Source organism: Accipiter gentilis, chromosome 8 (genome assembly GCF_929443795.1).
Source record: "Accipiter gentilis chromosome 8, bAccGen1.1, whole genome shotgun sequence".
In the NCBI taxonomy this organism is placed as follows: domain Eukaryota; kingdom Metazoa; phylum Chordata; class Aves; order Accipitriformes; family Accipitridae; genus Astur; species Astur gentilis.
The window spans coordinates 13,342,252-13,368,603 of NC_064887.1; the positions used below are offsets into that span (position 1 = coordinate 13,342,252).

Below are 26,352 nucleotides of genomic sequence, written 5' to 3' on the forward strand. Positions count from 1 at the left end.
TGGACACAGTATCCTTGAAGTACCTTTTGCTCAGATTAATGCTTCTGCAGTGTTCTGTCCCCACAAACTTCATGATGTGGGACCTGCACAGTAGTTGTACCCCATACCTTCTGCCTCTCTCTGTGCATCTCGCGATCAGTTGCCTTTAGTTTCTGCTGCAGTTGTGTGATATTCAGCTTCAACTGTGTGTTCTCATTGTGGAACCGTGCCAGCTCCCCCTCCATCTGAAAGGAAGCAGGAGAAGGAAATCAGGACTAAAAGGACACATGAAAAAACAACACGTAACAGGAAAACAAGAGAGTGAAAATACAGACTTGAGGGAGTAGATCCCCCTTCAGGTTGAATTACAACATGAAAAAAGTCAATTTTGGAACAACACTGCCCTCTGTCAGAATATACAGAAAACACAAAAATGGATATTCAATTCCCTTTTGAGTTACAGGTATTTAAGTGATGTGATGCCCCTTAATTTCCTTGAGCTGAACTGAAGCTTTACTGTTCCATCTGAATAAAAATGGGTGAGATGGAAATTAACAGTCAATACTGGAAAGAGTAAGTGCAACAATAAGAAGAACCTGATACTGAAAAAAAACAAACCCATTGAAAAGCTGTGGGTACACATGTAGAACACAAGGGAAAAAAGCAATAGGGGTACTACAGCATTTACTGGCATAAGATGGTGACCAGAAGAGAGAACAGGGCTTTCATCATGCTGGTCTAATGTACATACAAATTGTTCAGTAGTTTGCATTTTATTCAAAAGGCTTTTGTTCTGAATAAACAGACTTATGAAAACTAATAGGTCATTGATAAGCTATGTCACCACAGCCCTAATTTGGCTGAGCTAAAGGTACATCTATGGAGAGATCACAGTAAGTTTCTATCATAAATAAGTTGCCTCAATGAGTCTGCTGCAAGCTAAGTATGAATACATGGAAATATTCCATGGATCAGCTGATGAACAGTAATTTATCCACATACCTAATCCCTAAAAAGAGTTATGTTTGCATAAACCTGCAACTTTTCTGAGAGAAGTTCACTCTCTCTTCCTCCCGAGCAGTAAAGGCAGTGTCTTGCAAATTCTACAGGGTACATGGAGGGCAACCACATAAGGATAAGATCTGTTTTTAAGCAAAACTGATATTACTCAGAGTCTAGAATTAAATACTGAAACAGGAGCTTAAATAACTGCGTCGATCACTGGTAGCATATGATAGAAAATTAAATAGCAGCTATTGTGCACAAATTCACTGGTAGCATATGATAGAAAATTAAATAGCAGCTATTGTGCACAAACATTTTTAATAGCTGTAAAGATATTGAATCAGTGCTTAGTATCCTTGAAAGAAGTCAAGGAACAAACAGGGTGGAGTCTTCCATGGGACTTACCAGGTCATCTTTGTATTCAAAGGGCTTAGTAGCAGAGGCCAAATGAGAGTTTTACTCACCTCATGGATCTGCTCCTTCATTGTTTTAATATCATTTTCACGTGACTCTATTTGCTTCTTGAACTCCTGTATTCTGTAATCCAGTACAAACTTGAACTTCTCCAGTTCCTGATTTTTCTTTTTTAGGTCATATATATGCTTCTCCTGGGAGAAATATGTACAGAGATCCGAATCAGACACAACACTCTCAAACAGATCCTTAGGACAAGGCATAAATATGGCAGAGGCAAAGCCAGCAGTCACAGATCTAGTGGAAGACTGAACTTCAGTTGCACATCTACACAGATTGCATGAGAAGGGAGGGGGCAAATAATGCAGAGAGCCATCTACAGATCCCAGAACAGAGGATGAGAAACTCAACATCCTGAAGTTGAGCTCCTGAAGAAAAGCTTAGAATGTCAACTAAAAACTAAATCCCAAACTAAATATCGCAAATTCTTTAAGTTAAAACTGAGTTTCCAGTCATGTGATATTATCACAACACGATGCTATTAAAATAAATAACTGTATTAAATTATGGGAGGGTGGCTTTGATCTCAGCCAATTGTCCCATTTCTCACCTTGTCTTGGATAGTGTCAGCTCTCTCTTGAACCTCTGTCTTCAGTGCCAAGATGTCCTTTTCCAGTGACCTAATGATGCCTTGCAGCTTCTGCTGTTCTAGTCTCATTTCCTCAGTGTCCCTGTTTCGTTCCTTGAGCTCCTTCTGTAGGCTGTTCAACTAGGGAGGCAAACAAGTAAGAACTTAAAAGTCTGCAAAAGCTGTGCACAACTTAGCCATCCTACTCTGTAAGATACATTGTAAACAGTGTAGGACAAAGGATATCAAACTAAGATATGATGAAGGAGCATCACATCACTTAAATACATGTAATTCAAAAGAGGGTTGAATATCCATTTTTGCATTTTCTCTATATTCTGACAGAATACTCACTGCACTACAAGGAATCAAGGAATTTGCATCCAGAAGCAAGGAGTGTATGGATATTATACTCAAGCATCAGCTTCAAATAACACTAAAGCCATGGAAAATTATTTTAAGGTGATCACTTGTTATACATCTCTAAGGATGTCAAAGTAGACTGGGAGGGTGCCTAGTTCATAGCTTTTGGGTACCCCCAAAATCCCCGCCTCAGTACTAAGATCTGTGAAGCCAAGAAAGTTGGAGCCAAGGAATGGTGCCGGTCAGATGGTGAGGACCCATGAAGAAATTTATGGTGTCTAAAAGACAACGGAACTGAAGACAGTACCATGATAATAGAGGGTATGAAGGAAGAGAACCTGTCTCCAGACGGATACAGAAGAAACTGAAAAGAATAAATGTCCCTCTAACATCCTTAGGCAAATGTAATAGCCAGCCAGTAAAAGAGCTAAAAGGTTTTATGCCTCCTTAAAAGTCCTAGTAAAACCAATAAAAAATGATGATGCATACAAAACACAAAGTGTTTATTGCATCAAATGAAGCAGTAGAAGTATTTTTCTAACAAAGCAACGCATTAGATCTTGGACAAAGGAAAAGGTTCATTTCTTTCCCATTGTAGGATGAACAATATTATTATTTATAATAATGTAAGATAAAAGAAAGTGTATTAATAAAAACACACCTCCTCTGCCATCATCTCTAATCATATCAGCAATACAATCAGCACACAGCTTCTTCTTCTGCCCAAATATTCTAAAACATTCCAACTGATATAAGAAGGAGCTACTGTTCTCATATGAAATGCCACATATTTACAGACTAAATTAACAGACTAAATTGACATGCCATTAACCATATTCAATCCTTGGCTATAGGTCTTCACGTGCAGGTCTGATCCTATCACAGAATAAGACATACCCTTTTATTCATGACTCCTATTTCTCCTTTCAGTTGCAGGTTTGATTCCCTTTCTTCCAAGAGCTGTCTCTCATACTTGATTTTGATTTCCAGGATTTCTTGATCGTCATCTTCTTCTATTTGTTTCTTAATTTCTTCATGTGCTTGAAGCTGCTGCTTCATATCCTCCTCTGCCTGCATTTAAGGAAAGCAAACATTAGAGAGGACAACAGTAAGAGACCAGTAAAGAAGAGAATTCTTTATTTGTAACTGTGTTTCTCCTAGGAGGATCTGTATTTAGTGGACTCTTCAATTGCAGCAATATCATTTAAGGTAACTTAACTTCTTAGGGGATTAAAGTAACTTTAAAAACTGTTAAGACAAACATTAAAAATTCTGCTTAAAAAAAATTCTTCTTAAGGCTTGGATGCTTCAAGTTAGGAACGTGGCCCAAATACTAACATCAGCAAATTTGTTCTGGCTGCAGAAAATGCAAACATGAGTAACATCTGATACGATCTTTTAAAATTGCTGTTTCTGATGCATTAGGACCAATGGCCACTCAGGTTTGTATCAGTCTCTGTATGCCTCTCTTCTCACATTCACTCCTCATGTTCTTTCCAAATTGGTATTGCAACATAGGGCTGCAAACAGTAAAGTTGATAGAATTTATTGACTTTAGATATACAAGTATCAGTTATCTGGCTGTCCTTTGTCAAGCCAAGTCTTTGACCTCAATGTGCAGGAGTTTAAGTACTCAGGGTATTTCTCTTTGTTCCCCAAATTATGCAGGCAGGAATCTCAGGGACTCAGGAATGGAATTCACCATTTTAGAAATGTTATCTTTTCACTAGAACAAGCTGATTGAATCTTTTTTTCTTCAGTTACAGTAAATGTATCATCTAACCCACATTAATAAACAGGAATTCTTGGATCTAGGAGAAAGAGAGGTGAAGCTGATAATGCCCAAGGATATTAACCTTAGCAGATTACTTAGTCTAGGTTTGAAGCCCAGAAAAGTTGGTAACTCAGCTGGGTTTTCCTCACTACTATTCTATTTGTCAACATATTTCCCCAAGGTTACAGGCAGATTAGGATCTGCATGAAGGGAGCCAACCTCTCCTGTCCTAGGGGACATTTTATCACAGTTGGAGATAAACTTAGTTGATAATTCAAACTGCAAATCAAGTTTCCTACCTCTTCCAGCAGAACAGATTTCTCATTAAGTTTCTCCTCATAATATTCTGTTAACTCCTTCACAGCCTTGTTTTTGCTTTCCTCCAAATTGTGCAATTGTTTCTCATATTCCTCCTGCATCCTCTGGGATTTCACTTGCAGCTCCTGGTATTTCTCATTCTCCATTAAGAGTTTCTGATTATTGTCAGATTCTGGCAACAGGCAACATATGGAACAGATAAAGCTAAAAGAAAAGAGAGGTGTTCCTATCCTTCTACAGTCATCATTGTCTTATTCTCTACTGTCTTTTTGGCAGCTGATTGCAATAAGTTACAGTAGAAACACTTCATCACTTTCTTAATCAGATATACAGGGGTTTTAGACTCTGTGGCCATACAAAATTTTACATCAGAAAACCATCTCTTGAGTTTCCTGCTCTTCCTTTTACTTACCACTTCACTAATAATACCTATTCCAAAGCTGTCATTCACCTTTCTCAGCTGTATCTGAATATTCTGCTATATCCCTGCTTGCTGCATCAGGAGAGAATATTCTGTTCCAGCCTCAACAAGTCTAAAACCTACACCAAAATCTCCTACTCTGCCATTACAACAAATTAATAACAGCTAATTTAGGCATTCTCTTGAGATGACAACCATGTCAGAGCTGCATGAGCACAACTGGTACAGAGTATGAGTAGGCAATGGACTCATTTATGGGTGAACTTGCTTTTTGATACTAATTTGCAGTACTTCTATTTTATCTTGATTATGACTCTGGGGTCCAGGTATTTACATGTTGGGTGCACTGTACATTAGCCTCGTTGCTGAACTGTATGACTTCACTATTCTTGCCCAGTGAGCTATAAGTTAAATGAAGAAATTACTAATCTCAAAACTGATACATCTAAGATACAGTGCCCATGTGCATGTTTGTGGTGCAGTTTAGACAAACATTTGGTCTGCAATATCTATATGACATACATGCATTTTTCCTTGTACTTGTACTCTAGCAATCCCTCCCTGCCACATTACTTGCTATGAATCTAATGCACTTCCTCCAGTTACAGACATTTGTTACAGTCTAACCTAACTGTTGCACCTCCCTGGCCTGTTTATTCATCAGCTCAGACAGTTGAAACTGGTGTTGTAGCTCCTGTTTTTCTTTCTCTGCCTGTAAAATCTGGGGAAAAAAATAAGAAAAATACATTTTAATTTGAAACTAGGCAAAGCAGTGTCCAAATCATTTGTGCTCTTGACCATGGTGTGGAACACATACACAACAGAATTTATGTTTGAAGTCTCTCACCAAAAAATTCAGATGCCATGTGTCACTAAGCCAAATTTTCCCAGAGATTAGTTTGTTATGACAAGTTACAAAACTATGGAAAGCTAAGGGAAAGTAGCAAATGGAGTTCATATAATACAGGGTACTGTATAACACTAATCTAACAAGAAAAGTTTGTGAGCTACAAAAGCCCCCACTTCTTTGTGCGCGCCTGCTTGAGAAGAATTTGCAGTTCCACAAATTGTTGTACGCATATTAAAGTTCAAGCTGCTTCCTGTCTCACTAGAAGCAACCTTGAGGTCCTAAAACACTGACAATTGCACAGAATGACATAAACTTAAGCAAGAGTGAGTTTGGAATGCCATTTGCTTGGAATGTCCAACTACCACTATAAATTACTTAATCTTCTAAAAAAGCACAAAGAACTGGAACAAGAAAATGATTGAGAAATTTCCCAGAAAAGTTGGGAATGGTACCTTAGGTACAATTTTTTCAGTTTCTTCTCATAACAACTGTATGGGTCTTACATAAGCAGAAATGCTCCATTTGACTGCTGGACACAACAACTAGAAAGGTTAGCCCCAAGCCTGTCCAAATCTGTCATTCAGTTTAACCTTAATACGTACTGATAGTCAGACAGGAAGTACAACTTGCCTGCTTAGAAAACTTTTATTCACCTTCAAAGGTATTTGCTTGCAAGCTTATAATCAACAAGCCTAAAGAAGTTTCAGTGTGGCTGAGATTATTATAACTCTATAGCCAAGTGCTACCTATGAAAAGACCTGAAGAACTGCAGAAGAAAACCAGCACAGATAAAACACAGGTAGAGGAATCTATAAGAATTGAAATAGCTTTCTTGTAAAAGGTCAAGCTGTACAAAAATGAGGAAGAATAGAAAGGTTAAAACTCAGGTTACTTAAATGCAAAAACCACAATGAGAAAAGCCAAAGAGCCTGAGGAACTACTTGAAGAAAACATTAAAATTAATAATTAATCTTCCCCCAAAAAATCAAAATCAGAAACCTGCCAGAACATTTGTAGGGCCAAAAGACAAGAAAGGTATAAAAGGACCACCTGAAAATGACAAGACCATAAAATAGTAAAACTATTAAGTAACTTGGCAAGCTTTCATACTGGAATCCTTCTTTATGTGGAGTCAAACTGAAATACTGCTTGAAGGGACTATGTACAACTCAACAAAATAAGCAGTAACAAATCACCAGGACAGGTTAATATTCATCCAAAAGCTTGAAAAGAACATGAAGTTGACAGAATTGAATCATGTGATGTGTAATCTCTCACTTCAAGCCATCTTACTGCCATAGAAATTGCTATTGGATCACTTGCCTTCTAACCCTAAAAAGGGTCCAGAAATATAGCAAATTACAGGTCAGAAATCTGATGTGTGCACCAGACAGATGGACAGAATAGAATTAACCGACACAGATAAGTAAGACAGTGGGAGAAATTATCTTGGCTTTTGCCTTTCAGGGAAGTCCTGCTTCATGACCACAGAGAAATCAATAAACACATGAACAGAAGAAATCCAGGGAATATATTTTACTTCTATTTTCAAAAAGCATACAAGATGTTCTTAAAAAAGCTAAGTGGCCAGGGCATAAAGAAGGTGGCATCAAGAAGAATAATTGTTGGATTCTGCAGCAGCTGCAACCTTTTATATGACAGAGCTTTTAAGGCATAGTCCCATTTCTACTTCAGGGTGATATAGCTTTACTGATCCTTGGTCTTAGGCAGCGTTTATTGCTGGAACTGGTTTTATGTGAAGATACTTATAGGCTACATAGAAGAACTCTTGCATTCCCTTGTACTTACAAGATACTTGACTCAAAAGTAGCTTCATGCTTTACAAATATCAAGAACATCTTTATTGGAAAGGAATGCTTCATTTTTCAGATGCTTTATGGCATTCATACATATATAATGCAAGCTTGAATTCAGCTCTTCAGTGAAAGATTTCTTGGTATTTGGTTCTGCAATATGAATCATACCTGGTGTTTGGTTTTCAGTGAGCTTATTTCCTGCGTGAAATTCTCTTCTAATTCCTTTATTTTTTCATTACAATACATGTCCTTGAGACGTAGCTGGTAATCATTTTCTGTCTGTAGCTCTTTCACATGAATCTGCAGGTCTAGCATTGCCTGACTCTGTTAGGACATGGATGAGAAGACAGTTTTAACAGAGAGATTATTTGTCATTAGCAACAGCTTGTTAAGGATGTTTTATTTATATGCACATATTTATGAAAGACAGCTTTTGCAGAGAATTTTCAGACAGACAGGCCAAGAGTTCCAGAAATAAGGTTCCTTTGTTATCTTACAAGATTGTTTACAGAAATGCAGCTTCTGAGTTCTCTACTCCATTAAAACTACTTTCAAGAGATTGGGGAAAGTATTAAGAGAGAAGTCTAAACTGTTCCCCATATTCACTGTTCATATAATGCAGTTTGCATATTAACAAGCAGCTGCAGCTACTTACTGTAACCTCTTTTTATAATGAAAGCCATGCAAGCCCTCTTAAACAGAAGGCCATATAGGAATAGCTAGTCACAAACACCACACAAATGTAATTCACAAGCTGTACACTAGGAATCCTATGGTTCATGTTCACAAGTTGCTCCTCTTACCTTCTCTTCAATATCTGATCTCATGATCAGTACTTCTTCAGCATACTCAACTTCCTTTACCCATTTCAGTATCCCACCTCCTTTATCATACACTTTCCAGATAAATATAGAGCCATCCTCTGAGGCAGTCAGCAGAAATAGGTCATTGTTTGTTATGGACATCTTAGAAGTAAGAGACAACGAAATAATAGTAGAGACAAGGAAGAATGGAGAGACAGTTTGATTTTATACCAAATTTTTCTCCCCACCAACATACTCCCTGTCATTTCTACCACATAAAGTCAACAGTGGCAATATTAACATAGGCCCACTACCAACATCTTGATTATGTCCTCTACTCCTGCTCCGCCCCAGTCCAAACAACTGGGAAGGGGAAGGCAAAGATTAGAAGAACATGTGAAGACACTGGATGTGCTTCTGCTCTCAAAGCTGTAGATTTTTAAAAACCTGGAACAGACAAGACCTTCTAGACAGTTATAGCACAGACAGGCATTTTATATGACAACTACAAAGGTCTCTAGATTTTTCCTTTGTGAAGTTGTTTGAGCAACAGATAGCTAAACATTTTCTTTTGAATCTGCAAATAAGCCCACCAAGAACTATCTAGTAATACCTGCTGTCACCTCCTCCAGGCCTCCTGTGACTGCATGGCCTGGCATAGAGTATCTGGGAGCTGACAGAGCTTATGAATGAGGTGAAAGTAGAGTTCCAATAACTGAAGTTCATAGACTAATGTTGGACTGTGCAACTTTAAGTCAAGGTGCTGTATTTGACAGTGATACTTAAAATGCCAAAATTACAAACAGTTGTAACAAGACAGAACATGTGGCTTCCTAGACAAAGCACACTGAAATGTTCCATGGTTGCAGAGTCTATTCCATATCCCCCACCTCTGAGATGCTGTTCGTTAGCCTTTTCGATATACACTCTGGTTAGCAGACCAGCACTGCAATCTTTTCTGCTCTTTACCCTGGCAGCAAGTTACTTAATACATTTATCTCATTCCTACTTCTATTCTCACAAGAGGTTTTAAAGTCTGCATAACTTTATCTTCCTCTTTCCAGAAAGAGCTATATCATAATTCTCCATCAGGGATACGCCATGTTACTTATCCTGGTGCAAGCCACTTTTTAGCCAACAACAGCTTATCCAGTGACATCTATTTTGAGAGACAGGACTTCTATGAATGTTGCAATATTCATTCTTCACATGCAGGCTTAACCTTAGTTTTAACGTATTATGCTATGAAATGGGAAGGAGAATCAATGCTAAAGGAGACATGTGCAGCTGGTATCGCAGGGAAAAGAAAGTAGTCTGTGTTACCTTTGTAACAGCACCTGCATGGGCCCAATACTCGTTGAAATCCCTTGTCAAAGGTAACGGGTACTTCATAGCTCGAATTGTCCCCAGAGATGTACCAACAAATACCATGTGCCCGGAATATGAAACAGCTACTGCAGTATAAACAACATCAAAAGCAGGCACTTCATGCTGGATCTAAAAAAAAACCAAAACCAAAAAACAACAAAACACAAAACCCCCTCACATTACATTAAGTTCCCCAATACTATTTGATTACTTATTGCATGAGCAATTGTCATACCTCTGCCTGCAGCAAATAATGCAGTTAAAAGAATCTACGTGCCTATAGGATTAAAGCCAGGAAGAGTAATTAGTATTAAGGTTTATAGATATGCACTCTTAAAATTTCAAGCCAAGTTCCACACGTTGATCACTTTTGAAAGACGTAATGGTTATCACATACAATTTACTACTATTTTGGACAAAAAAAAAAAAATATGCACATAGCCTACAGCGGTAGATGCAATACACTTGTATTTCAGAAAAACAGTTGATACAATATTCCCAAATTAGTTTGTTAGCCAGATTAGAAGATTTCTAGGTAAATCCAAGTTTTAAAAATACAAAACTACAACAAAATCTCAGGTTTCATGGTAAAGGACATAAGAACACAAGAAAAGCATCAGTAAATATCACAGCTATCAAAACCAGACTGATTTCTACTTAGCAAATGGATGATAAGGAAACCAAAGCACTAGTACCCTCCCCAGAGAGCTTAGCAAAATCCCAGAGTACTTGTTAGCTCACCGAAGACTCTGAAATTTCTTTAAGAGTTTGGTCAGATCCAACAGCAAAGATGATTTTGGCATCAGAAGACAGGGCAATGCTGCTGTAGATGCAGGACTTGAGCACACACTCTGACTCCCTTTTACCTGTCAACAAGTTCCACTCATACACAGCACCATGTGTGTCACAGGAGACAAATTTAGCATCATCTGCGCTCCACTTAACTGCATGTATCTGGCAAAAGCAAAACACACCAAGGAGCACAATGTGTAGTTTATAGACATAAAACATGGAGTTATTTTACTGGTAAATCCATAACAACTTTGGAATCATACTTCTAAGTCTTACTTTAAAACCGCTAGATGTCTCTCAACTAATCCCATTTTAGCATTTTAAAAAAATAATTAGTAAGAGCTATTTTATGAGCACACTGTCAGGAAAAAGCTCATTTCAATAGTGAGTAGTACATTTTATTTTTTTAATTCATTACTGGGATGTTTTTCCTGATTCAGCCACCTGCCAATCATTCACCCTCAATTTAAGGACAGACTCTTTACATGTATTTAGTGCATGCATACATTGACTTCTGACCACAGAAAACTGACTTTTTTATTTCTATTTTTAATTTTGGGGCCCATTTCTGATCCAAAATTGTACTTCACCTTTTCAAAATGCATCTTACCAACTAGTTCATACTTCAATGAGTTGTATCCTATCGAATTTGTTTACTAACCTTCCCGCTATGTCCTTTCAGATTATTAATATTCTCAAAGGTGATGCTGGAATAAATTTGAATCACATTTCCATTAACTGCAGCAAAAAGATGGCCTCCGTTACTGAATGAGCACTACAATAAGAACATAACCACCCATTACTGTAGATGCAGTGGATAAAAACATTCATGCATTGAATTCCAATGACATCGTCTAATATCAGAATGTTACACAAAAAGAAAACTCCATGACATAATTAGCCTCTTACTGCTTTCTTAATTGCTTTCCCCTGTAAAATTCAGTCCTTGAGTATTTGAGCAAACTACCCCTTCTGCTGCTTCCCAGGTCCACAGTTATCAATCAGCCTCCAGGCTTATTTTCCAACAGTTGGAATCCTCTTCTCAATGTTTTGATGTCCTAAATCCTACTAGGATCTATTGGAGATGTTTCTATCTTCTGTCATGTTCTTCATCACTCTGCTCCCTATAACTCCCCAGTTTCATTTTTACACCACTCCTTACCTCTCTACACTTTCTCACAGCAAACTCCTTGAAAACATGCATGTCCTCATACAGTAGACTTATAAATCGTAGTTTGTCAGAAAACCCAACCAAACAGAAAAGGCCAGTGGGATGAAGTGATACTGTGTATGCTTCCTCCCGATATTCCTTATACAGCTCCAAAGTGCTGAAAGAGAAAACCTTTGCACAGTATGGAATAGTACAAACTCCCTATGCACACTTGACAGGATATCATCTGGCCCGGCAAGGACACCTGCAGCTACAATCTGACTCTGCCTTGTCCTTGAGGAAATACGTTGTCATTCGATTAAGTAACAATCACAGAGATGTTACAGGAAACAAAGGCAAATCTGAACTTTCTGGTTCACAGAGAAGGTGTGGAAGCTGCAAGAGCAAATCCTTGTTTACTGTAATATAATGAAGATGGTAAATGAACTGCTGATTGCAAATCTACACAAACATCTTGTCTGAGATTTGTTTTTCCCCAGCTCTCCCTCCACAGAGCCTTAAAAGACAGAGTCTTTTTGCTTAAGAACTATGGCTATGAAGCAGGATAGGGGACAACAGTATCTTAAGACAAAGCTGAATGAAACATTTCTGAAGATTATTTTTTTTTTCCCAAAACACACGAGAAGTCTGACATCAATATGGCTTAACAGAAAAGGTTTTGGATTCTTCTGGCACTGGTTTTAAAAGCACTGCATATTCACACTGCCCAAATCATGTCAGTAAGACCACTTATGACCCACACCACAGAAGAATTTTAGCAGAACAACACTCTCATTCATATGAGGTTGCTGCTGATGCCTGCTAAATACAATATACAAAAAAGCAAGAAGTATTAACAAACACAAACAACTCTTTACTTCGTCTCGTAATTCCAGATGCGGACAGATCTATCGAGGGAACAAGTAGCAAGAATGGGTTTCCACATACAGATGTCCAGACCAGTGATTGAAGCAGAATGCAATGGAAAATTCAGATATGAAAAATAAGCTGCCTTCTCCTGAGAAGCAAAAAGAACATAAAAAAATCACAAATGTTTCACTGCAGGCAGTAAATCAGGTAAGAAATCTATTTTAGCTCTTTGTGTACAGTAATAAAATATTTTTGGGGAAACCACTTAATCCTTTCACTGCACTGGTCTGAACCCAACAATGTTAAAAACATAACAATGTTAGAATCAGTTTTAACTTTATAATTAATAATAAAAAAAGTGACACTGGGAAGATGCAGGCTCCATAGTTCTCATACACTAGTGAGAGCAGAACATAATTATAAGTGTCCAAAGAAATGCAAGTTAGATAGATAAATAAAACTGGACCTACAAGAATTCAGTTAAAACCTTCTGGTCCGACAGATCTTTAAAAATAATCAAGTGCTAAGTGATAAGTAACTTCACCAGGATGTTTAGCTAGCACATGCTGGAAGTGAGGCACCAATAAAATTTTAGGCTGCATGCAGAAAAAGGACCCATAGCTACAAACCCCTTTCCTGTAAAGATCTTTCTGTATGCCTGCATACAGTTTAGGTCTTTAACTCCATGTAAGTCTAGCTCATGGTAATACATTTATCTCTTGTCTTTGTATTATTTAATTTCTTCAGAGTAGGGAATGTTTTTCACTGTGTTTGTTCTTCACAAAGAGGTTTCGCTCCTAACTAGGACTTCAACAACTATTATTTTAGAGTAACATGAGATTTCCATGGCTCTTCCAGCTTTATCATTGCATTGAAGTTTCTGCATATTACAGTGGAGCATAAACTACTAGTTATGTTAAAAATCTCTCTGTTAAAGCCTTACTTAAGTGGTTCAACAGACATGCACCCTTAAACAGTCTCAACCATGTCCTCTATCATTCCGCTGACTAACATCAGGTATTCATATGGAGGGATGCTTGAGCAAGGGGCTGCTGAAATACAGTGCTCAGAGAAGCATGCAGACCACTTCATATCATGAGCTTTAAGGGTTCAGACGCTATTTGATGGATTTTATGAGAAGGTAACATAGAAAGCGACACTAAATAGCCTGTGCCATTCCAATACACCCCTTACTGGACATGATGGCTGTAGAATGTGATAAGATTGCACTCACCTTCATAAGATTGGTGGACAGCATAGTAAACATGTAAAGCTGATTTTTATTTGTGTTAACGACCATCGTTTCCTCAGAGGGGCTGAAGCATATACATATAATGTCCTGTCTGCCTGACGTTTTTGGCTCACTTCTGAACAGGTCCTGAGGAAGCTGCACAAGAAATGCATCCCATGGGATATTCCAGTTCTCCGTGTTTTAGTAGTAGGCATGCACAAACACACAAACTTTTGCTCTAATGCTACTCTAATAAGCATATACATAACATCAGTAAGACAACTTGAATATTTAATAGTACATAACTACTGCAAGGCAGGGAATAGAGGACAACATAACCTAACTATCTATAGCATTACAGCTGAAAAAAGTATCAGAGGACATTTCAGCAGTAATCTTAACTAATGCATTAAACAAAAATGAAAACGGTAGCAGAAAAACATCGAGAAAATTGTGATCTCAGAATCTTTGCATTGTATAATTCAGGTTGATAACAGTCTTATTACAGGGTCTTGTGCATAGGGAAGATCTGGCATTTCAGGCCCAGAGTATGAAGGCTTGACCAGATCATCAGAGTTAAATATTCTTATCCAGAGATTGCAGTAAGTCAATGCACACAGCTTGCTATAGAACAGTTAGAAATCTTACTAGATTACTTAAGAGTGCACAAGTCTCATGACCGCTATAATAAATATCTGAGGGGTGAAAGCTTTGCCATGAAAAAACCCAAGCAGCTTAGTTCTTCAAAACTGATATAGACTACTTCTTAGCTCCAAAAGTCTCCATAAATAAAAGTTTCTTAAAGGTTTTCTGAAGTTTAGCAGCCTCAAAGCACATTTTACCTGTGGGAGCATGCAGAGCTACCTTGCAAACGGATATCTGTCACTGACTTTCAGTGTGACCTCTGGCAACTCCCTTACTTTCAACACCACCAGGACAGTTAGCTAATGCTTACAATGTAATTTAGAGAGGTGGTAAAAATCATTATTAATAAAACTGAATTGGAACCACCCCTACCCCTCTAAACAGGCCTCTGCTGCATAATTGCTTGGAAAAGCTTTTTTCTCCCTACCCAGATTTCTTGACTCTCCTTGTAGACTTCCTTTTCCTTGGTCTTTTCAAACAGAAGAACAACTCCTGGTCTAGATGAACATGCAAAGCCTTTGGAATAAGCTACAACTGCAGATATTTGAGGCAAAGAATCCTGTTGTGAACCATTATCTTCAGATGCCAGTCCACAAGGGACATCAGAAGAACTGTGAGCAGAAAACACATAAAGACTTAAGAATAAAGAAGGACAAAACACAAAATGTTTATCAGCAGCAGTCAGAATATTATAATCCATTCATAAACTGAACAAGAAAGAAATTAGTGAATGCGACTAATCTGCATACACAAGCATGAAACTATTAGTAATAGTATTTAGCAGATTTACCTCTCATATTCTTCTGTGGTTGCATCTTCTTCTAGTTCCCTGGGTGGTTTTTTGTACTCTACACTTGTCTCCCAGTGCAGCTCTCCAGTTTCAAACAAGATAAGCTTGCCTGTGTCAGTGCCACATATAACTTCCTTCTCGGATAGCCAGGCATGGCACAAGTAGTTTTGTGGCTCTCCCTTCTGTAAATTCATCTGCTTCAAAGTTCCTTCACGGTACTTAAAAAGTTTAAAAAAGCCATTTCCAGTGACACAAACCTGTGCATTGTCTTGAGGACTAAAGCTCACCTGTGGAACAAAAGGGAGAGAAATTACATTCCAGAACTATGTTCACAAATAAGCAAACATTATACTTGTTCTGAAGACTTTCAGCACCAGATACAGAAAAACAAACAAGGGAAGAAGGTTCATAGAAACATACAGGAGTAGAGAAGAGACTAAGAAATAACCATAACTACTACATTGCAGTTCTCCCCCTTTCAAAACCGTGTATATCAATTTTACACAATTCTACAAATACATTAACTCTATTAAGCTAAGATGCTATCTGAGTCACAATGGAATACCGAAAAGAAAGTTGTCTCTGCGCTCAGGATTAAATGACAAAAGTAAGGCCAAAATACCTCTTTACTGCTGATTAGCAAGTTTTCTGGCAGCAAGCTTCCTGAAAAGTGGGACCATTCATTCTTAAAGGCCAGGAATAAATTCTGTTTTCAGGCAAACCTTGCCCATTATGATATTGATTCACACAATTAGTGTGAATTGGTGAAATTGGTGAAAACAGTGGAATAGCCATCCCAACACCCAACATGAAGGATAGCACCGTAGTTAGACCTCATTTTTCATTCTTAATGGAACTTTAGTCAGCAGTTGTCTTTACAGTCACTTTCCTCTCTTTAGGAATTGAGCTCCTGAAGTCAGCAGTTCACCCAACCTCTGCCTGTAGCCGTACCACAGAAAAAATGGCAGCTAGGGTCCAACCAACCCATGTACTGGAAGCCTCTTACCCCCCCTGCAAGAAAGATACTAAAAAAGGGCACCCAAAGCAGGATGCAGGAATTGTTTGAGTGCCATCAGCCTGCTCCTAGCCACTCTTCCTGGGTTACTCCTCTGATCTGTACAGAGAACAGACTGCAGGAAGCAAAAGGTGCACGAACGTGCCAAGAGCTTCCAAGATGTATGTTACGCCTGCTGAGCGCAGCCAACGCATTTAATGAGTGTTTCTGCAGGGACACAAGGGACACATTGCACACTCGCTGGCCAGTTGCACTGGCCCCATGCCATAGATCTCATGTGATATAACAGAATCTCATGTGATATAAGCAATACAGACATGAGAACGTCCATTATGGGGCAAAGCAAAAATTTATTTAGCCCAGTGTCCTATTGCTGAGGAAGGCCAACAGCAGGCACCAGGAAAGGCCACAGAAACTACATAAAATCTACGGTGTGGAGCCCTCCCCTCCCTCTCTTGCCCTGGAGAGGAGCTACGTGACCACAGGAAAAGGTACTGTGCGCATATCCTGCAGACTGAATTTACGTGCTACCTGGCACTCGGTACCTGGTGAACTAAAGTTTGATCCTTTTCTCCACCTCCTTGAAACAGTGCGACAGGCTCCCGAAGAACCAGCCAACCGTGAATCGCGATGTTGAACACAAGCCCAGCTCAGTCCTGGAGGCAGGCGTGCGCACCCTCGTCCCCCGGCGAGGCCGGGGGGAGCCGGCCGGGCCCGGGGCTGGCCCGGGGAGCCCGTGAGGGCCGCGGCCCTTACCTGGCAGACGCCACTGCCCGGGGCCTCGAGGCGGACCGCCGCCATCAGCCGCTGCTTCTCCCACAGCCAGTAGGTGAGGTGCCCCTCGGGGGGGGCCGTGGCGGCCGCCAGGTACCGGCAGTCGGGGGAGAAGGCCAGGGCCACCGCCTCCCGCGCCGGCAGCTCGGCGGCGGCCAGCGTCCTCCGCCGCCGCGCCGGCACCGACGACAGCTCGTAGACGGTCAGGACCGGCTGCTCCGCCACCGTCTCTGAGACGGCCAGGTACCGCCGGTTGGGGCTGACGGCCAGCGCCTGCGCGCCCCGGCTCTTCTCTGTGCCTGCGGGAAGGAGAGGGGTCAGGGCAGGGCGGGTCGGGGTCGGGGGTCCGGGGGTCCGGGGCCGGAGTCGGGGGTCCGGGGCCGGGGTCGGGGCCACCTGGGATGAACTTGTGCCATTTCTGCTCGAGGTGGAGCTGGAGGCAGCCCGCCCCCGCCGCGTGCAGCACCACCTGGTCCTCCACGAAGCAGACGCCGCCGGCCACCCGCGGCCGGCAGCCGAAGACGGCCACGGGCTGCGCCGTCACCGCCGACATGCCGCCGCCGCCGCCGTCGTCGTGGCAACCGCGGCCCCGGCACCCCCGGAAGCGGCGGCGGCGGCGCGCGCACGCGGCCGGAAACGGCGGCGGCCACAGCGGCAGCGGCATGGCGCGGCGCGGTTCCCTCTCCGACTCCGGCTCGGACTCCGGCTCGGAGGACTCGTCTCTCTCCGACTCGGAGGTGAGCCCGCCGCCGCGGTGGCGAGACGTCCCCCGGTAGCCGTGGGGTAAGGCCGCCCGGTGCCCCCCCCGCCGGCGGCGCGGTCTGACCGTGGCCTCTCCGCAGCTCCAGGAGGCCTTCTCGAGGGGAGCGCTGAAGCCGGGGCTCAACGTGGTGCTGGAGGAGCGGCCGAAGCGGCGCAACGACGCGGTGAGCGGGGCCCGCGGGGCGGGACGGCGCCTTCCCGGGGCAGAGAAGCCCCCGCCGGGGCTGGGGCCGCGGAGGTCGGGGCAGGGCAGGGCCTCCAGGGCTCCTGCACCGCTGCGGTGATTTGGGGCGTCACCCCGCGGCCGTGGGGCAGCGGCAGCCCACGGTGTGATCTGGCCGTTCGGCCGGGCCGGCCCTGGGGAGGTGGTTCTGTGCGGTGGCGGGCAGAGGTGTGCTTCTTCCGCAGGACGGCCTGAAGCAGTGTCTGTCCGAATTGAAGCAGCAGCTGGCCTGGGTGGAAAGGCTGGATGTGACTTCGGGCCAGGTCGTGGACCCTGCCTCACAGAGTGCGTCTAGCAAGGATGCTGTTGATCCTGAGAATGATTTCCAGAGAGAGATGAGCTTGTAAGTGTCCAACAGGGAGATTTCTTGTAGGGTCTCGGCATACCGCTGCGTGCTCGGAGGTGTGTTTTGCAGGTGTGCTGCAGACTGCCACGCTGGCTGTCACCCGTATCGGGTTGCTCTTGGGCCATGTATTTTACATTTGATGGCTCTGAACGTTTTCCAGAATAACTACAAATTAATGGTAGTATATTTAACTTGTCTTGTGACTGGAAATAAATCATTTCCCTCCTTGCAGCAGACTTCCATCCTTTGCTGAAAAGCTGATTTTAAAAGTTCCTTGGTTGCAGCACGATGGCTTTAACACAGGATATGGGGTTTTCTTTGTGGATTTCTTTTGGTATTATTACAGTGCTCTTGTTTTGCCTTGCCTTTTATAATCCGGCATATAAAACTGTAACTGGAAACTAGATAAATGTATACGTGCAAGGTATAAGAGCTGGCGCTGTGCTGTCTTCCTAGTTACCGGCAGGCTCAGGCAGCGGTCCTGGAAGCCCTACCTAGGTTGCGTAAGCTCCAAATTCCTACTAGAAGGCCAGATGATTACTTTGCAGAGATGGCCAAGTCAGACCAACAGATGCAGAAGGTATGTGCAGTGAATAGTGGCTTGCTTTCCTGTGTTATGTGTTGGTTTCAGCCGGTGTTAGGGATTAACTTTGTGTGATGTGTGAATACTTACCTTCATCTCTTTGACAAATGCCTGTGACAATGTTTGTGTTTGAAATGTTGCTTGTGGCAGGAAATTCTTCCTGTTTAGGTATTTCAGTGCAATGTGGGGATTTCCATAATAGGTTGGAACATAAAGTAGAAAAGCAGGATTTATATTCTGTCCTGAATGTATTTAATACTAAAAACGGAGACTTTTTCTCCATATGTGTGACAGTGGTTGTAAACTTGGCTGTGTTTATGTTCTTTGGCCTAAGACTTGCAGTCAACTGTAGCATTAACGTGATCCTTTTTCCTTGTTTATCACCCCTTTGTTTATACTTAGTGTGTTTTGGTTCTCTGTGATTTTAAACTGTGTGTTACTGAATTAATCTATCATGGGTAGTAAGTCGGATTTGTGTAGGAAATAAGAATTTCACAAACTTACTTCTTGATTGTGGTCTTTGTTCAAAACGGAACCCTACTTTTTGTTTTAGTTTTGGAAAAAAGACTACATTGTGTAAGTTAAACAAGCATGAGCTGGAGTCTAATTTGGAGGTTCATGTATGACTTGGTCACTGTTTTGATGGCTGATAGAGTCTTCCTAGAGAAGATGAAGATTAATAATTAGCTTGTGCTGAGGCTTAAGTCAATTCTGGACATTACCGTTACCTTCTTTTGCTGGCTTCTGTTTGAAGAACAGTCTTTAATCTTCTCGTGGAGTCACAGACTGAAAGCAGATGATCTGTACTGAAATCTTTGTAATCCCTTGTTATGTGGCATCCTTATAGAAATGTTTGTGAACAAGAAGGGAATGAAAAAGATGTTTTCTATGGCATGGAAGAGTTGTTGACTCTTCTTCAGTGCTTTACTTTTAATAATGACAAGAAAGAAACTCAAGTCTTCGATGTACAACTGAGTAGACTGACCAGATGTGACAAGATACTCTTATTTAGCAGTTCTATTAGAGCCCATTATAAGGCTTTGTCTTGTCTCTGTGTGAGTTTTGTCTTTTTAACCAGATTTTGGGTACAGATCAGTTCAGGAGTTTTTGTAATAACTGTTCCAGCCTTCTGATTGAGAGATGTTTTCGTTCTTACACTCATTGATAGTTCACATAATTATTGACTTCACGACTGCACAGCAATCATAAAATTCTTATATTTTCTTTTGTGTTACTGATAATTTTTTTTCTATCCCCTAATAAGATTCGACAGAAGCTTAAGAGTAAACAGGAAGCAATGGAGAGGTCTGAGAGAGCGAAACAGCTCCGTGCAATGAGAAAATATGGCAAAAAGGTGAGGAGGAGCTACAAAAGGGATAGACATCTATCTATGACAAGAATCTAGAGCCTGAGTGAGGAGCTTAGAAAGTGAGACCACAGGAGGCTGGCTAAAACATATGGAATCTGTCTAGTCTTCTGTCTAGCTGCTTTAAAGGAAGACAGAGTAAAAGATGGGATACCTAAAAAAAAAAAAAGGGGGGGGCAGGGGGGAGGTATGGGACACTACAAGGCACAACACTAACATTCTGCTTCTAATCTCAGGTGCAAACTGAGATTCTGCAGAGGAGACAAAAGGAGAAAAAAAATATGTTGAATGCAGTCAAGAAATACCAGAAAGGTAAAGCTAACTTGTCTAAGAGAGCGCATGTATAATGGGAATAGCGATGTGTGAGCAATGTAAGGCAGTGTGATGTGTTTGGTCAATCTGTAGTGCTGGGCAGTAAGCTCGAAAGGCTGCTGCTGTGCAAAATCCTATGCTAGTGGCAGTGAAAATCTTCCCAAGTAGCTGTTCTTCAGTGAGGGTGACTTGTTGCTATGACTTGTTGTCCTGGTTTCAGCTGGGATAGAGTTAATTGTCTTCCTAGTAGCTGGTAGGGTGCTATGTTTTGAGTTCAGTATGCAAGAATGTTGATAACACTGATGTTTTCAGTTGTTGCTAAGTAGTGTTTAGACTAAAGTCAAGGATTTTTCAGCTTCTCATGCCCAGCCAGCAAAAAAGCTGGAGGGGCACAAGAAGTTGACAGAGGACAGAGCCAGGGCACCTGACCCAAACTGGCCAACGGTGTATTCCATACCATGGGACGTCACATCTAGTGTATAAACCAGGGGAAGTGGGGCAGGGGATCACTGCTCGGGGACTAGCTGGGTCTCGATTGGTGGGCGGTGAGCAATTGCACTGCGCATCATTTGTACATTCCAATGCTTTTATTATTGCTGTTGTCATTTTATTAGTGTTATAATTATCATTATTAGTTTCTTCTTTTCTGTTCTATTAAACTGTTCTTATTTCAACCCATGAGTTTTACTACTTTTCCAGATTTTCTCCCCCATCTCACTGGGTGGGGGGGGAGAGTGAGTGAGCGGCTGTGTGGTGCTTAGTTGCTGGCTGGGGTTAAACCAGAACACTTGTTTAGACTGAAAATTTGTATTTTCTGTGATGGTAGCTGAGCAACTGTTATGTCTTTGCTCTTGCAGGTCTCTCCGACAAGCTGGATTTTCTAGATGAAGAGCAGACATCATCTCAAGGGAATAAAAAAGGCAGTGCAAGTCAACGGATAAAGAAGGGGTGAGACCAGAAAAGAAGGATACTTAAATGTAGAATCTCTGATTTTTTCAGTCTTTTAGGGGATCATGTTGTGGAACAAGAAAGCTGTTCTGATTAATGTTTGTTAAAGTAAGCCTGAGGTGGCTTTCTGACCTTAAAGAGGAGGAAAACTGTGGCCAGAATTGAACGGCAACTGAAATGTGCTAATTTCTGTCTCTTCAGTAAGAGGGGAAAGGGACTCTGTCAGCAGATACATGTGCCTTCTTGAGAGATTCTTGAGGAAAGGAATATAGGCAATGACGCTGTTTGGTTGTTTTTCAGACCAAATGCCAAAAGACGATACAAGAATCAGAAGTTTGGTTTTGGTGGGAAGAAGAAGGGCTCAAAGTGGAACACGAAGGAGAGTTTTAATGATGTATCCAGCTTCCGGTCAAAAGTGGCTCACAACAAAGGCCCAGGAAAATCAGGAAAAGGAGGAAAAAAAGCCCTCAATGTAAGTAAAATGTTGCATGCAAATGATCCTGATTGGCTAGGAAGCCAGCCCTGGTCTGGGAGGGAGAGCTGATGGGTGCCTGCAGCATCTGGAAGTGACAGTGTCTGTCTGTGGGAGCTGAGCATAATTCAGTTGCAGAACAGAGTTGAGCGTGGTGGTTCGGAGCAGGGAAATGAGTGGGGGAGTTGGCAAGTACTGTTTGTTGCTACCTGTGTCCCAAAACCTCCTCCAGAGGTATCCTCTCCTTGGTATCCTCCCCAAGCTATAGAGCTTGCATAAAGATTGAGGACGTGAAAATAAAGATCTGAATCTGTCCTTTTTTTGCAGAAGAGACCTGGAAAGAGAGCAAGGCAGAAAATGAAGAGCCGAGCACGATAGGAGGACCATGCTCCCCAGTGGGATTCCTGTGTTTCTGTGTGTCACAAGATGTGTTTCTGCTGTCATCAAGCAGCTAACCGTGGAGCAAGCTGGGTGCTTTCAAGTGGCAAGAAAAAAGTCAGTGGAAGCTGGTGCCTTATCACTAATTTCTTCTTACTGTCTGTTTTGTTGAAGGATTGTTTTCTACTTAAAACTTTGGTGTGTGAACGCATTAAATGGTTTGCACAGAACTATGTCTAATTCATGTTGAACCGTGTTATGAACGGTGGCTGAAGCCTGCCCTTTGTTCCCTTCATTCTGACAGCTATTTCCACAGCTACTGTTGACATGTACTTGGTGAACCTTGAGTTCTGGGTCACGTTGCCAACGTCAAAATAAGAAGTCTGAAGCCTGTTGAGATGTTAAAGTGGTTTTTAGACTACTTATATAGATGGGTTTGGAAACAGCAGTGAGACAAATGCAGCAATCTTATAAATAGGTTTATTTCTGTAACTATTGCCAGGCTGCAAATCTGGACAGACCGAGTTTCTCTCTTCCCTTTCCTTGCTATCTTCTCTGGCCAGAAATGTACCAGACTCATCTAATAACAAGCAGGGCCTAACACATTAGATGTCATTAACTGCTTCTAAGCTGTGTGGCTTGGCCAGTCTACAACTTCAGGTTCTCAAGAGTGCTCCTCCCCGTGCCCCATGGCAGACATTTATTTAGTGATCTCGGTTCTCCGTCGTGGGAAGTAGAGTCTGCGATCAGTACGGTCCACGTGAATCTGGGAAAGAAAAATGATGAATAGTCATGTGCTTTTACTAGAATTAGTAGTAATAGTCCCTCCTGAGAAGAGTGATGCACTGTGTTCTTGCTGCTGAGAAATGCGGAAATGACAAACGAGTAGGGTACCCCTTATATCAGAATATATTGTTCACTGCTTCATTACAGTAGAACCTGGTGAAAAGAGGAAAACTTAACGTATGAAACAGCATCGTGTGTCCTGACTCTATAAATTTAACTCACTTCCCTATAAGCAAATTTAGTTGCCTCTTTCCTGACAGTCTAATCCTACCACCAGTATCTAATAGCGTAAAGACCTGCTGGGATGTCTGTCTCTAGCCTTGTCATGAGTAACTAGTTTACCTGCAGTGTAAGATGAAAACTTGCGGAAGATTCTCTTATTTTCTTATTTATCTTAGTTTTCTTTGTAACAGGCCAAAACTAATCAGGGTCTCATTTGCCTATCTCGAAACACTAACCTACAAAGTCAGTCATCTTCACAGCTATTCGTTTGTTGGATATGATTGATGTCTCAGGTCGTTAATAAGATTTCTTTTCCTCCTGTTTATTCACGCTTCCCCAAATGAATCCTCACTGGTGTATTCTGCCTCGGGTATACTTAGCTGATCATTAATTTTACGGTTCTGCTTGCAATTTGTTTGAAAGATACTGTACAGCAGCACATTTCTTTTCACAGTACTTATGTATGTCACTTCACATTGCTCACTACGCCATTTCTCGTGGCTGAATGCTTTAATAAACAGCCGTGATTACGTATGTGGTATTTGGCAATATGCTTGGGGTTGACTGTCATTGTAGATATGTTGCATGCAAGTTTCTCAGGGGAAGTCTACTCTTTCTCTTCACAAGCCTATGCCAGTGTGAAGAGTCCTCTTAGGTGTAAATTTTAAGAGCTTGTCCATGAACAGCTCTGCTTATTCCTAGTCTTTCCTCTTTTCTGTGTTTGTCACATTATTTTCTTGCATGAGTATCTTTCAGTGTGATGGGCTGAACCTCTCTGAATCTTGCAAAGAGCTGAGTCCTTAAGCACCCTACTCACCAAAGGTGTTGTGTTCCAGCCAATTTCTTGGCTTTCAGTTTGAGGCTCTGCATATTTCTTTGTTGGCTCCAGTGCTGCATGGTGAATAAGATTCAGAAACTTGTCTGTTGGTTTAAGAGACACAAATACAAATGAAAGTACATACATTTAAAAACCAGTCACCCGTGGGTTTGTGTTAGAATGGGACATCCTAAAGCTGTCCAAGCAATAGCAAGCAAGCCAAGGTTGGAGGCAACCTGTGTAAGAGAAAGCAGTGTGACATTTCTACTCAAATTTATCCTGATGAAATTTCAAGATTTGCCTGCCTATGTTGTCCTGTTAATTCTGTCATCCCTGTCTACTGTATTGCAGCATCTTACTTTTCTTGTACCACATCTAGCATCAACCAGCTCTCCCCACGTTAGCTGTTGTCTTTCTCAGTTGCCTGAGACCTGCTGCCTTTCCCTGTTTTGTTTTGGTTTTTTTTCCTCCCCCTAATCCTTGACCAGAGTGGGCCAACCTTAACTGACTGTTAAGTTTTCTAGACAAAATTGGCACGTTAGAAATAAGGGAGCAGTTGCTATCCTGTTGCTAGTGCGCTAAAGCAAGACTCAGCAGCCATTTCAGCAGTCTATCATGGGGGGTGGCTAAGTAGAATCTGTAATGACAGGCAACGTGTATGTATAAAACATGTTTCTAGATTTTTTTTTGTTTTCCCCTGAAAGAGGTTTAGATTCTCAAGCAGAATTTTATAGTATGATAACTAAAAACAAAAATAAAAGCATAGATGCATGAATGCAGGCTCGTACTGATAATGAAAAGTAATGGGAAAGGGCCTTAAAGTGGAAAAACCCCTGCCTTTTATGTTTCACAGAAATCATGAATGAGTTTAACTTTCTTAACACAGGGATGTTTCCACGTATGTCATCTTTTAGAATAATTGGAATTTAAAAATCTTATTTATTAGTCATTTTCTTATGTAATTATCACAAGCTGTTCAGAGATTTCTTACCATCTGCCGGCTCTTCTATATTATCATGCCAAGACATGGGCTTCTTTGTGATGGTGTGAACTGGAAAGAAATGACGCAGGTGAATTACCTTAATGTGAATTTAGCATCACAGCTGGGTCTAGGATATCTATGGGTTTTTTTGTTATTCCCCGGTCTGGGCCCAGCTACTTCACGGAAGTTGTAAAGGGAGAACAGCATGTGAACAGAATAAAATGAATTCAGAGTACTGACTAATAGCAGCTTCCTAGAAATGGAAGGGGGTTAAGCATGCTAAAGGCCTGGATTTTCTGCTGGATGCTGCTTGCATTCACCACAGCACAGTTCCACACCACCTAAGCAGTGGCCTGCAGAGTACCAAGTTTCAGGAAATTATTTTCCTTTGGTTTGTGTTGATTTTATTGTAAAAGCTAGACCTGAGTTAATCTATTCACATCGCCTGTCTGTGCCAGCACAGATTATGCTATTCTACGACTGAGAATTGGCAGGCAGAAATCAGCCCCTGGGCTGAAGAAACGTGATGTAGTGTTGGGGCGCTCTACCCCATCTTAGCTCTGCGGTGTTTTCCCAGGATCTGTGGGTTCCAGATCCTAAGCAGTCAGTCACCTCGCGTCTACATGTTTACTAAGGCACTGTCTAATCGGGGCAATTGGTCACGTCTCTGCTCTGTCTTTGTGCAGACTGGTTCCTTAGGTAAAAGAAAAGCCCACCCGTTGCTCCTTCCAGATCTGCCCCTCTCCCTGGCCACTGCTGGCGTTCCTGGGCGCAGCTGCTCGTCTCTGACGTGCAGCTGAGTGCTCCGGGGCCTGCTCCAGCCCCTGCCTCCCGCAGGCCCCACGAGCCTTCCCCTCAGCCCCGCGCCTCGGTGCGAACGCTTCTCTTGCCCTCGGGGTTTCCTGCCCGTGCTCTGTGGCCGTGGGGCCGCCCGCGCGCCGCCTCACCGCGGTGGAGCGGGTTCACGTCGTACTGCGTGTGCAGCCTCTGGCACTGCAGCTCCTTCCGCACCCGCTCGCACAGCAGCTGGTTCTGCCGCACCGGGTCCGGCGGCTCCTTCTCCCCGCTGCGGGCGGCCATGCCTCCGCCGGGCCCCGCGGCGTCCCGTGGCCTGGCAACGCCTCACGTGGTCCCCCCCGAGGCTGCTG

General features: G+C 42.0%; 3 protein-coding genes across 3 annotated transcripts in view; 1 reads left to right on the forward strand and 2 right to left on the reverse strand.

Moving 5' to 3' along the window:
- CFAP57 (cilia and flagella associated protein 57) overlaps positions 1-17,575 on the reverse strand; it is a 23,856-nt gene extending 6,281 nt beyond the window's left edge. The window contains exons 1-18 of the mRNA XM_049808289.1: positions 17,404-17,575; positions 16,990-17,306; positions 15,219-15,505; positions 14,856-15,039; positions 13,787-13,939; positions 12,561-12,700; positions 11,695-11,860; positions 11,194-11,307; positions 10,482-10,694; positions 9,696-9,869; positions 8,373-8,534; positions 7,738-7,893; positions 5,530-5,623; positions 4,463-4,653; positions 3,287-3,460; positions 2,009-2,167; positions 1,449-1,592; positions 108-224 (exon numbers count right to left, since the gene is read on the reverse strand). Of these exons, the coding sequence (XP_049664246.1) occupies positions 108-224; positions 1,449-1,592; positions 2,009-2,167; positions 3,287-3,460; positions 4,463-4,653; positions 5,530-5,623; positions 7,738-7,893; positions 8,373-8,534; positions 9,696-9,869; positions 10,482-10,694; positions 11,194-11,307; positions 11,695-11,860; positions 12,561-12,700; positions 13,787-13,939; positions 14,856-15,039; positions 15,219-15,505; positions 16,990-17,306; positions 17,404-17,560 (3,102 nt within the window). The 5' untranslated portion in view covers positions 17,561-17,575. The remainder of the gene's footprint in view (positions 1-107; positions 225-1,448; positions 1,593-2,008; positions 2,168-3,286; positions 3,461-4,462; positions 4,654-5,529; positions 5,624-7,737; positions 7,894-8,372; positions 8,535-9,695; positions 9,870-10,481; positions 10,695-11,193; positions 11,308-11,694; positions 11,861-12,560; positions 12,701-13,786; positions 13,940-14,855; positions 15,040-15,218; positions 15,506-16,989; positions 17,307-17,403) is intronic.
- A 50-nt stretch (positions 17,576-17,625) lies between these two features.
- On the forward strand, positions 17,626-23,939 carry EBNA1BP2 (EBNA1 binding protein 2). The gene is made up of 9 exons (XM_049808290.1): positions 17,626-17,744; positions 17,850-17,933; positions 18,178-18,335; positions 18,795-18,918; positions 20,186-20,275; positions 20,524-20,599; positions 21,457-21,547; positions 21,848-22,019; positions 22,347-23,939. Exons 1-9 carry the CDS (start codon positions 17,670-17,672, stop codon positions 22,395-22,397), a joined length of 921 nt encoding a protein of 306 aa, XP_049664247.1. The 5' UTR covers positions 17,626-17,669; the 3' UTR covers positions 22,398-23,939.
- Positions 23,034-26,306, reverse strand: CFAP144 (cilia and flagella associated protein 144). The gene is made up of 4 exons (XM_049808293.1): positions 26,152-26,306; positions 25,214-25,273; positions 24,223-24,326; positions 23,034-23,163 (listed from the first exon to the last, which is right to left on the reverse strand). The coding sequence occupies exons 1-4, from the start codon at positions 26,282-26,284 to the stop codon at positions 23,098-23,100; spliced, it is 363 nt and encodes a 120-aa protein (XP_049664250.1). The 5' UTR covers positions 26,285-26,306; the 3' UTR covers positions 23,034-23,097.
- Positions 26,307-26,352: the final 46 nt, after the last annotated feature.